Source organism: Anopheles nili, chromosome 3, assembly GCF_943737925.1.
Source record: "Anopheles nili chromosome 3, idAnoNiliSN_F5_01, whole genome shotgun sequence".
In the NCBI taxonomy this organism is placed as follows: domain Eukaryota; kingdom Metazoa; phylum Arthropoda; class Insecta; order Diptera; family Culicidae; genus Anopheles; species Anopheles nili.
This window is the reverse complement of record NC_071292.1, coordinates 65,222,409-65,237,466: the sequence shown is the minus strand read 5'-3', so window position 1 is coordinate 65,237,466 and position 15,058 is coordinate 65,222,409. Positions and strand designations below refer to the sequence as shown.

Here is a 15,058-nt window from a genome sequence, read left to right as displayed (position 1 = left end):
ATAAAAGTCATTAGCTCGCCCGCCCGGCTGAGAGGGTCGCCAATGAATAGGATGGGCGATTTGCGTGTAGTGTGGGTGTTTGTGGTCGTGACTGGAAGAAGGAAAATTGGCGTCACACACAAACACTCTGCTCGATGGTACATCCTTACATGGTGCTCGCTGGAAAGTGACTATGTTTTAGCTCTAGCACGCTTTCGGTTACCGAGTTTTCGCTTTTGTTCGTCACGAACGCACCACTGTTCAAGCGCTTTTTTGACACACGAGTACGCTGGGATCAACAGACCGGCATCACCTTGCAACTATATTTTTGCTGTAAAATTGCATTCCACACCCATTGCGGAGTGCTTTTTCTTTCTTCGTCATATTTGCTAACTGTAATTCGCCCCTCGTTTGAGGTTCTGGGCAAAGGGTTTTGCTTTGTTTGTTATTAACACGTTTTTTCTCTCTTTCTCTCTCTCCGGTTCCTTTTATCCGTTTCCCGCAGGTGAAGGACATGATCGCCGACGTTGGATGACCGGTGTATGAAATGATCCCACCCGTCTGGTGCATCACAGTCTGGTTTTACTTCAACGATGACGCTATTAAAAGTTTAATGAATGTAAGCTAACGGTTTGGTGCGTTTTCATCAGCCCCGGGTATAACCGATTCAGTTCGGTTCCATCGGACTTTTCCAGCGTGAAGTGTGTTTGTGTGCGTGATTGCTAGTGGAACCGTTTGCGAAAGAGTTATTAATTTTACAGCCACGCCGAGACGATAACTTTTCCAATTTTATCACGACAGCGATGAGCGGAGATCCCGCTGCCATCCGTCGGCTCACTGGACCTTGTTGACGGTTCCGCGATGGCACCGAGCGTCTGCCAAAGAGATCGATGTTTCCTCGCGGAGTAGCTTGAAGAATGTAACGGCACGGAGGAAAACAAAGCGTATCCGGCGGCGCAGTGCACGTACCGATTGGCGGGGCAAGAATTATTAATTTCCCGCAAAGCCATCACGAACACGGTTCACGTTTCGCGCACGGTTGCACCACGCGCGGTAGGAGATAAATTGAAAATGAATGTAACTTCTGCTTACGGTGGGTTCCGGGTGCTAGGGTGACACGAGAGTCACCGCGAGCGTGAGTTTGGTGATAGTGATACTGGAGCCGGTTTTAGCCGTAGAGCACCGGGTGTCGTTTGAAAATTGAGACAGGAAACACTTCGGGAGCATCTGCGCGTGAAACAGTACGTTACCATAAGAGCGAGTGGTCGTTGTCGAGCTGGTGAATTTCGGAGAGTGCAGTTTAAAAAAAACCGCCCTTACCGGCGTGAATCGTTTTGATTGAAAAACGTCGAGGTGTCGTTAAATAGTACAACCCATAAAGCAACCAAGTCGAACGAAATCGGCGATAGCATGATGTTGGAGCTTAAATTGATTCTTCTTTGCCTGCCATCGATTCTCCTAGCCACCACGCTAGATTCCGGTAAGTAATTCATTTTTTTACGTTTTTTTTTGACAAATAACGGATCCCGTAAACAAAGAAAGCCAGTTACTAAGCTAAGGATCAGCATTTTTTGGTTCAATAAAATTATTCGCATATACCTTTATCATATTGAAATGTCCTGTGCAATGTTTGATAACAAATTCTACATACTTTCCTAATCTCTCGAAAGCTATTGCTTCGTACGATTTTATCCACTTGTAAGCCAAACAGATGGCGCTGTAAAAGTTTCTTCCAAGAATAGAAAGAATACAATAACACCCTACGCAAGAGCGTCGAAAAACTGTTTAAAAGTAGTACGCTGTCAGTGCAGCATGTCCTGCCGGGTGCTGCTGTTGCCTGCGCCATCAATAATCCTTCGTACGTGACCTACGCCCGAAAACATCCGCGACCGTTCGCTCCGACCACCGTTGCGCAGCTGTGCCATTAGAAAATGCCACTCGCTCACAGGAAACAAAAAATCTTTATCTCGTGCTGCGGGATTTAGCGCTGCTCGCTGGTTTCCGAATATAAAACAACGCCGTCAAGTGGTGATACATAATCACTTCAATTAGCTCCAGAAATAGTACCTTATCCGACAGCGTCGAGGGCGACCGGGCCCCGGGCTGGGTAGATATTAGTCTCGCCTGTCTTCCGGTGGATCAGCCGGTCGGATCATGTCGTTTTTGTTTGCCACCAGCGCCCGAAATGAAGCGCACGGTCGCCACCAGGGTCGCCCGAGAGGTACGAGAACATGGCCGTAAATCCGCCCCGGATGTCCGAAACCAGCAGGGACGGCCCCAAAATCGTCCGACCGACAGCCAAGCAGGGTGTCCGGGCCACCGAAAGCTCCGCCAGCGGAAAGGAAAGTTTCGAGACTGTTGATTTTTCCATCCACGGCCGGGCCCGGTCCGTTTCCCACGCGCGTGCCCTAGTGAACCAGGATATTGTACCACGGCAGACGTGTCCTTGTTGTGTTGGGTTGTTGTAGCTTCTGTTTTTTTTTTGTTTCGCTTCCCCGTTTTCGGGCAAGATCGTTCCGGAACGATATTTTACATCAAGATTAATTGCTCCAGCCGGGTGGAAAAATGCGAAACGGAGCGAACCAACCGAACCGAATGCCGTAGCACGAGTGTCCAGTAATTGCACAACAAGACTTGGACGTGGCCTGGTGCTTCGGGCTTGGCACCCTCGAAGTGGGTGGAAAATGTTTGAGCTTTCGCTCGAGAATGGCAGCTTGCAAAAAAAAAAGGAAGCATTTTTTCGCCCACTGCGCTCCGGTGGGGATGGTGAAATATTTCGGTTTCGATCGTCAAACCCAGCCGTCAGCGTGCCCCGGACGGGTCGTGCTCGTACAGAGCACGGGCAGGCCCATTAGTCATTCGAAAAGTTCAATTTTTCCACTCCACTCCGACCATCCGAGCACTGCCAGTTGCTTTCTATATTGGCCCTCCCGAAGGGCGTAGCTCCATTATCGGGACGGAAATCGATAACGTATCGCATCGCGTCACGTGACGATGAATCTATCCACTGGCACTGGCAGCAAGGGAGAGATGTTTTCAACTACCGACGTCGCGTACCCCGAGCGAGTCTTTCTTCCCAGCTAGCGGCGGAACATGCAGATGCAGGAAAAGCGACCCGGAAAAGCCGGACGAATGGCACCGGACGTGCATACTTACATGCACGCTCGCTCCATTCATCCTTCGGGTTGCCGTCCGTGCTGTATCAATTTAAAATCTCTTTTTAAAGCAAAGTCACGTTCCAGGGCACACTATCGCTCGGGCGCATCGTCGAGTGAAAGGGACAAACCCCAGGGAGCGCCACTCATGAGTGGAGCGTGCACGTCGCTGGCTGGTTCGCGTTATGATCGGTTGTGCTGCTAAATGCCCGGAACAGTGCGGGCAGAAGAATAATATAAACCATGCTTAGTTTCGAGAGCACGAACAATGGAGCGCTATTTTTCTTTTCTTTTCTGCTCACCAAAGAAACCCTCAAAGCTTCCAAAGGACCGGCCGCCTGGGAATGCGCTCAGTCTGGCGCTAATGCAGTCTCGGTCCTTCGCAAATTGGGAAATTTATAAATCTCTATCGAACCGTTGTACATGGTATGAATATTTGCTTTGAAGATAATCCCCCACAGGTCAACGTCTGACGCCAGAGCCGGCAATGGCTGAGTTGGGCACGGAACCGATCCAAAACCCGATCCGGGCAGAAGATGTTCGCTTGAAGTAGCCATGGTGAAGCTAATTTGAGATTTGCCGCAGATTGCCAGCAAACCCAACAATCTGTGGCCCATTTGATGCCGAAGCGTTTGTGTCCCCTTTTGCGGACGAACCGGGTCGGGCGGGAACGTTGCATTCGGGTGACCAAAATTTACATAATTAAACCTTCCGATGCACTGGGCCATTTCAAAAGGCAAACAGTCGTTGATGGGACAGTTTTAATTATTTTAGAAAACTCGGGCTGCTGCACATGAGACAGAAAAGCATGACGGTAGTTTGAGTCGGAGATATCGAAAAATAGTCATAAATTAGCATTAGAGCTATGTTTGCGGATGCGATAAAGGCAGCCGAGTAAATAGAGCGAAATTTGTAGAGCCGAATGTGTCCCTCGTTTTTCTTGGTTCTTTGATGAGCAAATTGTAGCCAATCACAGAATCAGAACGTTAGCTCGGAGTACACAGCGAAGGCAGCACTCGAAGGAGTATGGAAATTGAGCAAATTGTATCGGTCCACCATTTTTTCTCCCACATGCAAGGCAATTGGATTCACTGAAGCCACAGATTGGAATGCAAAGCTCTCGTGATCAAGTTTCAGCGATGTGCATAATTCTATAGCATCGAAATAATTTTCCCATACGTAGCCCCACGATGGCTGCCGGCTTTGAATAAGTCGCAAATATAACTTGGTTACGTGGAAAATCTCTCCTCCTGCTGAAAAAAGCCCGCCTTCAAAGGCTCTTTCACACTTCGTGAGCACTTTCTCGGTGCTATTGAGCCAACGCCACCGAAATGGCATTACCGTCGAGGGGTTTCGCTTGCGAGCATGTTCGTCAAAGATCAATCACTCCAGATCGCACTCCGTTCCATTGCGTTACCACGCACCAGCATGAGCTTCTTGCGAACAAACGCGCCAATATCTAATCGAAAGCGTATTACAATTCACCGCATTAGCCTGAAATTGCCCATCGACAACGGTTTCATTATTTTCCATTACGAAGCGCTCGGAAAACGCACGTGCCGAGCCGGATGAGGTTTTAGTAACGGAAGCTCACCGCACCACAGACGCGTGTAAGTGCGTACCACCGAAGCGTGTTATCGAGCTGGTCCGTTTGGTGTCATCGATTCACTTGTTTGGTGAAGGTTTCACATGGCTTCGATGGCGCTACCACGGTAGCTTGGGAAAACGGCCGGAACACCGACACCCGGATACTGCTGACAGTTCGTGGCCGCAACGAGACGGGGATCCCAAATCCGTGTATGATGGCATGGGTATCTAAATCCTGACAGCTGTCATGTTTCCGACCAGCAAGGCAGGACAGGAACGCAGCTCCTTGGCAGTCTGGCTCGGGTACCCGACTTAAAAACCCAACCTGGCGGGGAGACATAGAGACGGATATGAGGAAAAAGGCTCAGAATAGCGACGGAAAAGGAATGCAAGACGAGCGCGGCCAAGATGCAAATTAGCGTTGACAATTTACTTAACTTTTCCACCGAGCACGCACTCGGTACGGCGGCTTAGGCGGATGGCTTTTTCGGTCGGATGTGGCTTTTGCTGCTTCGTTATTTCAGCTCGTATCTGTACTGGGTGTATTCTACTCTCCGCTCTGCCCGATGCGTTCAGTTGTTGACAATTGCCGAAAGCCAACCGGCCTACCGCCAGTACCGTGAGTGGTTAGGTGGTATATGTTTGGTAAAAAAAACCCTCCGAAGGTTGGCGCTTCGTGAATAAAACAGTGCCCGGCTGGATATGAAGGCAAACTGCAAGTCGATCTGGCGTAAGGAAGCAAAAAAGAAATCGCCAACGGCAACACTTGCCTTTTTGCAGCGCCTCACTCAGCAAGGAATGAGGAAAAAAAAGCAAAACGCAAAAGCTTTTCAGCGCACAGTAATCATATTCCGAGGCGTACGCGCGTGCCCCCAGCAGGGTCGAGCCGGGTGCGCCGAGCATAAATTAACATAATTTTATATTATAATCAATGGGGAATAAATGCGCCAAGCCGTCCACGTTCGCTTCGCTTTCGGGGTGCGTTTCAGACCAGGACTGCGTACGGGCAGGCATTGCGCTTTCGATCGCTTGGTGCGCGTTGTTTTTTTCCTTCTTAACCCCCACGGTGGGTGGACCGATGGTATAGGTAAGCTTGTCCTAGCTCACAGCATAAAACGGCGCGTAGTAGTTCCACGAACAACAACAAGCGTGCGAACAAGCGTAACAGTGTACGTCGCTGCGGCACATTAAAGCACGAAAACACAGGCGAACGAACGAAAAACAAGTTGTTAGCGCGCTACAACAACATGCTTACTGCTTCGGCCTCAATGCCGTCACGCGTTTTGTTTTGATCAGTTGTTGAACAACCTGTTTCCAGAATGCAGCCCATGCTATACAGTAACATGCTACGCTTGAGACCACGACGTCTGTCACGGAAATGTTATCTCATTCAACAAAACTGACTCGTTGGTTTTCGTTGGAAATAAACATTATGGAAAAAAAATATTCTGCCGTATTGAGATTTGCAATCGTATGAATCAAAAGCATTGCAATCATACGTCAAAACGAAAGTCTTTTTAAGCGCACCTTTTTATTTATTTATATTGAAAAATCGTACATGAGTCACTTCCTGTTTGTACAATGTGCTTCCAATCTAATGTTTGCCTACGAAGCATCTATAAAATATTGTGTATTAATCGGCCACCGTGCACCCTCGAGAGTTTTACTACTATTTTCGATTTTACCATCGAAATCGATTTCGTCACACCTTCCAGCGGTCGACGTCAAGTTCCTCGGAAGCACTCAGTAGCAACCGGCAAACGATGGACCGTGAGGATCCCAACAACCCTTTTCCACGTGCCAAACTGCTCCATCCGAACCTGGCGTATCCGAAATGGAGGCCTGATTGCAGTTTGATTGAATCTCGCTCGACCCAGCTCACCTTTTTCCCAGTTCACGAGCGAGTGATGCGTTCCGTAAGCGAGTTTCTATTTACCCGCCAGCTTTGGGACGCGCCATTTTTGTTTGCCCAGCAAAACCGTCAAACCGGTGGCAGCAGTGCGGAGAATTGGAGCTTGTCAAAGCTAAAAACATCCTTCCTGGCAAAGTAGCATTCGGTAGCCGACGGTTTGGCGGTCGGTGTTGAGCGGAATCGAGTTTGAGGCATTTCTATCTTTCCGATCTTCACCTTTTCGCGCACTCGCATGCTCTCGTGTGTGTGTTTTTTTTTCTGTTGCTCGCCAAACTCCACCCCAAGAAGAGTGAGAAGGATTTGGCGTTGACGTGAAAATTGCTATCGGCGCATCGATGAAAAGTAAACGTACGTTACGTCAACCCCTCCGGTGCGCGTGAAATCGCTTGGAGTAGCTTCGCTTCGAAAGATTTTGAGCAAAGCAGAACCGGAATCGAGTGTGAAGTGAAAGTCGAATTGAAATTTAAATTTCGCGTGAAATTATTTTCCACACTTCACTTCCACCCTGCTGTCGGTGTGCAATACGCGGCCACGTGCTGCAGGAGCGATCGTTAACGTAAGCCCTGAGTGGTTGTTTCCATCGGCGACGTCGTCGTTCACGCGCACGACGTGCCTGGGAGTATTACTCTACACCACGCCAATATAATCATTCCGTTCTTGGGAGAGATTGATTTAAAAAGGCTCTTTCAAAGGCGTGATTTCAAAGATTCCGAGACAGCGTTTATGGCAGTTTTGGGTAATGGAAAACGGCTTTATGATTAGTTCGGAGCCGTTTTTACGCCAATGGAATGTGCTTTGTCCGTTAGCGGGTATTAAAAGTTGTAAGTCAATTATAAAGGGGCATTTGGGGAAAATCCCCAAAAACGAGCAGCGAAATATATTTTCCATCAAAGGTTCGGTCTCTCGGGAGCTATCCGTTAGCCACAAAGTCGGCCGTAAGTGGTTGAAAGCCCTGGGAAATTAACATTTCGAAAGCGTCCCCTTCAACCCTCGTTACGCTTTATCTTTGCCCGTAGGCAGGGTGTCGAATTTAAAACGGCTTCCCATTTGCAGACCACCCGCCTGCAGCTGGTTCGCGCGTCACATTGATGCATAGTTTGTCGGGCTCGCGAATCAACCAATTTATCACGTGCCTCATGGCCCGACTCACGCTCTTGTGTGCGGCACATAATTTACGTCGATAGCAATCGATCAGAGTGAATTCGGCCTGCTCTCAGGCGTATCTTTCATCTCGCAGGTCTTTCATGTGCTGCCTTTTGACTCACTGCCGTGGCTTTCTCCGTTCGCGACACCAAAGCCCTCTTGGTTGGGTGCAATTTTGAGAGGAAAAGTAACGGCTGCTGCTGTTTCGGATTTTCCAAACGAGGTCCTTCACAACCGTGCTAGGAATGAAGCCAGCCAATGCCGCCAGCCGGAGCAACAGATTTATTGCCGGCAGGGCCAGCTCACGGCTGTGGTACCGGCGGCGAGATGGTATCGAAAAATTTCAAAAACTTACCCACCAAGATTTATGGACCGTTTAGTCGGCTACTTATTGCTCACCGTGGGCGCACATACCTCACGAGCCGCTTGCCATACGGTGAGAATTGATTTAGAACGTGTAAAACCTCGACCTCTACCGAGCCGGTCGTTCGGAAGCTGGGGCTGAATTTTCCTTTCTTATCTGCACCGGTGGGCACAATGCATTCGCACCAGCTGGTGTGCCCACGATTGCGGTTACCTTTTGATGGATGTGGCGTTAAACAAGATAACTTACTTTATTGCCATTGCTGGGTTCGGAATACCGATCGGAAGTTCACCGTTATCATGATAAAGAAGAAAACGAAAAACGCCCTTTCAAATTTGCAAACCAGAGTGCAGTAAATCTTGCATTGATCTGTGACATTTGAATCCGTATCGCACATTCCATGTGGTGTAAATGATTGAATCGCATAAAAAAGTACGCCCTTGGGTGGTGTATTGCGATGTGTTGGATTGAACAGAGGGAAGCATTGGGAAATATTTATCACTGCCATTTCTGCTAGTGCAATGGGCAACAGTAAGTAGACTATTTATTGACATTTGTTGCACAACTGGCTGAACAGAAAACAAATTCTGTAGGTGGCATGTAAATACCTATCCAATACCAACAACAATACCAATCTATAAGAACCCGTTACAATAATCCCAGTAACAGGCGCCTCTATAAGAATTCACCTGTATAAGAGCTAAAAGGCGTCTCTATCAAAACTACCATGCGTGAAGTTCAAGTAAAATACCAGGCACCTCTATGATCATAACGGTTTGAGTAGAAATTGAACAGGAAACACATTTCGTCGGTGGCATGTAAATACCAAGCGCCTCCATAAGAACTACCAGGCGTCTCCATCAGAAATATCATGCGTGAAGTTCATGTGTGAAGTACCAGGCGCCTCCATGATCAAAACGATTTGAGTGGCAATTACCTTTTAGAGCATTACCAACACGGCTGGAAGAAAGAAATTTTATTCACTTGAATGATATTCTATACCACCTCATTTGTTACGGGCACACGGGCGATGTGAAAATCAGGTATAAAGCAATATCAACGTCCTACGGGATGTGTCTTAGCATGGCGAATGTAGGTAAACTGCTACTGGCACTGGCACTCCAACTCAGTTGCCATTCCAAACCAGCACATCCACGTTCGAGTTCATCAACTATCCCTGCACGTGCGGATTGATGAACCCTTCATAATCTTCCTGCCAGCCGTGAGTGACAGTCACGGTTTATAGTTTTCTACAGCGAAGCGTGCCCCATCTGCTACTCCTTTCGTGCCATGTTGCTGGTTGCCTTGAAGAAACCATTTGCATTATTTCTTTGATATACAAAGCTGGCAAGGCTGATTTTTTCTGGACTGATTGAAGTTTTTTTCCTATGGCGAATCTTACGAATAGTGTTTTATTTAAGATTCATTATATTTTTTTAGCTCGACGTGCTTTAAGTTCTTGAACATTTCACTATTTGGCTAAAAGGAAAAAAACGAATGCAAGACTATGGTAAAATCATAATATTGTTCAACGCTCGTTATCTGATGTATTCTTTTTTTTTCTCATAAACTTCGAGAGGTAAATAACATAAGTTGAGGTTGAAATTTCCATTTCGTTCATACTTGTTGTCTAGGGCTTCCAGTTCACGGAAAGCTGACCTATCCTGACCAATGAACAAGATATTTGCAATACGCTTCCGACACGGATCAAACCTTTTTGCAGTTTTCCGCGGAAAATCAGCTTACCGAAGGCTTCGATCGACCTCGACCGGTATCCTCTAATCCCCAAAACGATCGGGTTAGCCAATAAACACCCACCACCATCTTTCGCACCGTGGTGCCTCGGGAGCTTTCCAACATTCTGTTTTCCCTCTACAACGGCAATTCTTCAGGATGCATGGGCTAATCCTGACGACAAAGGAATTGTACCGGATTTGAACGGACCAGGTTTGCTGGGTCTCTAGCGCTTTTTTTTTTAGAACGGCCCAGTATACCTGGAATGGAAAAATCCAACCCTGTTTTGTCGCAATGAGAAAAAAAAGAAAAAGATTTTCGTCGATGCGCAGCGCTTCACCTGCTGGAATGGAAAATAAATCCTCCCGCCTCGGGTACACTAGCAACAGCCATGGGTGCAGCAAGCAGTGGATGAACCTCCCACCAGCGGCTGCGTATTGGTACGTTCTGGCCAAAATCCTACCGCACGGCTGCCAAAATCCTTTCACGAACTGGGGAGAACAGTTTTTATTTATTTGCCGCCAGCCACCCAAAGGAACCCGTGCGCGTACCTAAAATTCAAAGTTGCGCCGTGTAATCCGCCTCGGAAGCGGTCGCTTCCGACGCGGGTAAACTGGCGACACCTTTAGCCGCCCTTTGCGAACCCACTGGCGACGATAAACAATGCAGTGGCGTAGTCGTTCGTTCAGTCGCAGCCACGCTAAATTTGGAGCTAAGACCAGCCCATCCCGTAGCGACCTTTCCTGCTCGGTTGTAAGGCAAACAACGGATTAGCGCATCAACCGACGGGTTGCCGTTACCCGTGGGCAAGGCGCGAGACGGCAAAAAGGTCGACCGCAATGTGCCGCAGCCGCGCGAACCGAAAATGGTGCAAAATGCTGCAAACGCACGCAGCGCGCTGGAGCTTTGCGCGAGCTGGGCGGCATTTTCCGGCTGGACATGAGCTGACGGATGCGAATGGGCTGTTCGTTGGAGGTGATGGGCATGGTTGGAAGGAAACGCTCCGCTGGAGGGATTTGAAAAGTTAAACTCCGCAGAGCGCGGGTTTCAATGAGCTAAACGTTTGATGTGGTGTTAAAACAGGAAACCTTTTTCCTTTTAGCCAAAGAAACTTCACGTCTTACAATAACTTGAGAAGGGTATAGTTTTCTCGTCAGTTTCTGGAAGCATGCTACAAAAGTGGGCATTAAACGGGTTAAAGTCAAACAGAACATTATGAACAACTTCCTCTTTAAAGCAAGAAATATCTTCTATTTCTGCTCAAACATTATTTGTTTTTTGGTCTTTTGATAATTTCTTCTGATTTTAAAAAGGGCCTCAATCAGAGATAATTTACCAACAGAGAACAAAAAATCATGTAAAATATTATATCCTAGCACAATTGGAAACAATAGCAAAAGCTTTGCATGAAATTCGCAACCATTTCTTTTCCTAATGACACCACATGTTGTATTTTTGGCACCGAGCTTGTAATCTTTCAACATAACTTGAGTGTATTCGCCATCAGCCAAGCGTATCGAGACAGCCAATGTGCTGGTTGATGGCTTTTAATTCTGAGATTGAAAGAACCACACCACATGAAAGTAATTGGAAGTTGAAATTTGTGACAAATTCAAGGTACTAAACATTTGCAAAGCATCTATTCTACTTTGAGCACATGCATGTAGTCGTTTCCACTAGAGAGGAAAGGTATAATTGAGGTTCACATTCCATAACGAGCTGAAGGTGCTATTTTTGAGTTATTTTCACCCATCAGTACACGCGTCGTGCGTGAAGTACAAACCACCAGCCCGCTATCGGGTGAAGGTGTTCTTTGTTAGAGCAACGTTCATTACTGCTGTGACAGGATATGTGACGCGTAGGAATCAAACCGCTTCAATCCACTTGGGCATTTTGGAACGGGTGTACCGGTTCGGAGAACTGAAGAAGCTTCGTAAAACATACCAAAATACTGAAACGATATTACATTCGCGCACTCGAACGAAAAACATGCTAATTCTCATTACGACCAAGCCTTCTTGCTTTTGTACCGGTGTGAGTCTTTTCCGGCTCGGGGAACATCCAGCTGGTGTAGGTGGAGTGAAAATGGAAACGAATTTCCAAAATACTTTCGCTATGCGCCGATGCTTGGCGGTGGGCTTGATTTCGCGCCGCACCCGACGAGCGTGACTGATTCGCTGAATTTCGTCTTCCTAATGCCACTGCACAAACCATCAACCCAAACCGACCGACGGCTGCGAGTGCGAGCAGGAGTCGTTGTGTGTTTCGGTGTTTCCCAAAAAAGAGAAGGACGGTGACGACGAAAAAAAAACATGTCAAGCACGACATCAATCAAAATTCTGGTTCTTTCTTGCACCACCGATGCCGGCACGTCCTTTCCGGCCGGTCGACCGGTTCCGAAACGCGACGCTGACTGGAAAAACGAAAATTGTGAAGCGAAAAGCTTAATATCATGATAATAAGAAAATTCGTCACGACTCGGCACACCGGGAAACCATGCCGTGCGGTGCCCAAAAGCCTCCGGGACTCACCGGCACACTCACGCATACACTCTCGCAACGTCTGGTGCCCGCCAGGGAGAACTAAATTAAAATTCCACTTATTTCCCTACTTTGTGGTCCAATTTATTACACCTGCGCGACGTGGTCGTGGAAAAGAGAGCATTAAAAATAAGAAGAAAAAAAGTCATCCGTTGGTCTAGGATAGGGCCATTGCACTCGCTCTTAACGACGTTTGTGGGGCGGTGTTGGATATTAGAAGAATTTCCATGAAATTGAACGATTTGCTAAGGAGTATACGACCCACAAGCAATCGATTGCCGAAAGAAAAAAAACCTTTTTCTAAACGATTGGACGCGGACTCGTGATAGCAGCGTAAATTCACTCAATAAGCAATGGAATATCGGCTCTGAATCTGCTGAAATTGCATCGAAATAACTCCTCACCTAACAAACAGTTACGCAAAGCTCAGAGCGGAGAGATTGATCCAGTAACAAGACGTCGTATGTTCGTCGAATAATTTAAGCTGTAACTTTATTGCTACTTGAGAAACGATGAATGTTTACAATTCGTTTCGCTTGCTTCACGCAACAAGAGATTCTTAAAAAAGGAGCATTTCTTTAGATGTGTAGTAGGGTAAATATTTACCGTGAATGTTCCAAAAATATTCGACTCAACTCCTTGCAAACTCAGCGAAAATACTCATTAGTGCGTACCAGGTGCTGTTGTGGGAAAACCCCCGGCAAAAAAAATCCCATCGGATTTGCAATCAATATTTACGCCCCGTGCCGTCGGCGATGCGCGAAACACGCGTGAAGTGTAAGTTCGTTACACCTGTCCAGCGTGAGAACCGCGCCTCGTGTGAGGAGTTTTGTTTTTTTATACCCCACCGATAATGCAGTGAACAGCGTCGTTCTTATTCAATCCGTAGGTGAGAAAGCAAAGCGAGAGAAAAAAAAGCTCCCCTTGTATGTGCCACTCCACTCCGATGCTATTCATCATAACGATCAGCTTTTTTTTCTTTTCTTCGGTAGTCTGTTCCACCGTAGTCACCGACAAGAGCGTCGGAGCCAAAAATCCCACTTCCCGGCAACGCTCGATAAAAGGTGTTTTTCCAATCGAAAGGTGATTAGAATGAAGAGTAATGGGAGAGGATAAAAATATCGCCACGTTCGTGTTTCGGCGCACCGTGCGGGGAAAGCCAGATAGTCACCATCCTGGTGCGAGCGAAGCGTGCTTTCGTGAACGTCTTCCGAGAGCCGCAGGGTTTCGCGATGGTGGCCGCCACGAAAGCGACATTATGCCACCGCACAATAGAACATCATTTGATGAGCTACGAGATGTTCGCCGATCCGAACGACATAAGGTGTGGGGTGATTTCTTTTCTTTTCTTCGAAGCCTTCGAACCTTCGAACGATCGATAGCGATCTTCTTCTACGCGGTGTCCTGGACGACGCCGTTCTCTTACGGTTCTGCATAATGACGCTTGGTCCTCGTTCCAAGGCTGGCAGGGAAAAAGTTTTCTTCTTCGAACCCGTAAGCTTCACAAATCAGAAAGAATGGCTCTAACTCCTGTGGTCTTGTATTGAGAATATTTATGCGCAGAGTAAAAATCGCACACACACACGCGCTTGATCAGCTTGCGTTAGCAGCCAATGGCACGTATCTTGTGGATTTTGCGGACCGTTTTAAACTAGAATTTAGAATAAAATGCCACAAACTCTCATAAGGCACAAAGAAACAACAGAGGAAAAATGGGAAACAAAATTGAAAAGTTATGCGCCAAAAACGCACGATCCTTGTAATTATATGCATCATAAGCTGCTGTGTTCAGCATCGCCCCAGCATGGTCAATTGTTCAAGATGAGGCCATTTTTGTAGCTTCATTTGTGTGCCTAGACTTCCCAAACCACGGCTGCTTGAAAACTGTATGCCAATCTGCAGTTATTAAATCATGCGAGGTTTTTCCCTGAGCCCTAAGCATAACAAATTGTGACGCTTACAAGAAAACACGAGTGTTACTTTGCGTTTCGCAAAAATTTCATCCGTCCCGGACGCAAAGAAAACGGCGCCGCGCCGGTACTTCATTATCGTCTAGCGTGGCTGGCGCGGAAATAAAAAGAAAACATCGCCATCCGGACGCAAATCTGCTGCTATTTTATTCATTGCCCTGCCTTAATCACGACATAAAGTATCATCTGCGCGAGATGGCTGGGCGATGCGATAGGACGGGTTTGTTCGTCAATGAAACGCAAAGGACACACGTACATACACACATCTCTTTTATGCAAACAAGAACCTTTTCGCTCACGGGTCGTTGGTCGTTGGGTGAATGTGAAAAATGTTCCGTTGTTTCTCGCAGCTCTTGCTGGAAAATATGATTAGGGTGTAGGGTTGGGGCACACACCGCGGGAATTACCAGAAAGCAACCCCTCGCGCGAGATGTACTCTATGTTTTAAGGAGATTCGGGTGCACCAACCTTTTGCAGGGTAAGCAACGTCACTCTGAATGCCCTCGAGGGCAACGAGGGATTTTTCTTTCATTTGCGTGTCTCAAAACAAGTGTTATTCCAACATGTACGGCAATTTTGAAGGATAGCGAAGAAATTTGAGCCAAAGTTAGAAGAATGTGAACTTTTGGGTTTTCCTGAGGAAGACCTATTTCTTGAAGCAATATCTAAGCGGT

General features: G+C 47.2%; 1 protein-coding gene across 1 annotated transcript in view; it reads left to right on the top strand.

The window, feature by feature from the left end:
- The first annotated feature begins 1,389 nt into the window (after positions 1-1,389).
- The window catches only part of LOC128726584 (zwei Ig domain protein zig-8), a 106,095-nt gene continuing 92,426 nt past the window's right edge, over positions 1,390-15,058 (top strand). The window contains exon 1 of the mRNA XM_053820399.1: positions 1,390-1,459. Within this exon, the coding sequence (XP_053676374.1) occupies positions 1,390-1,459 (70 nt within the window). The remainder of the gene's footprint in view (positions 1,460-15,058) is intronic.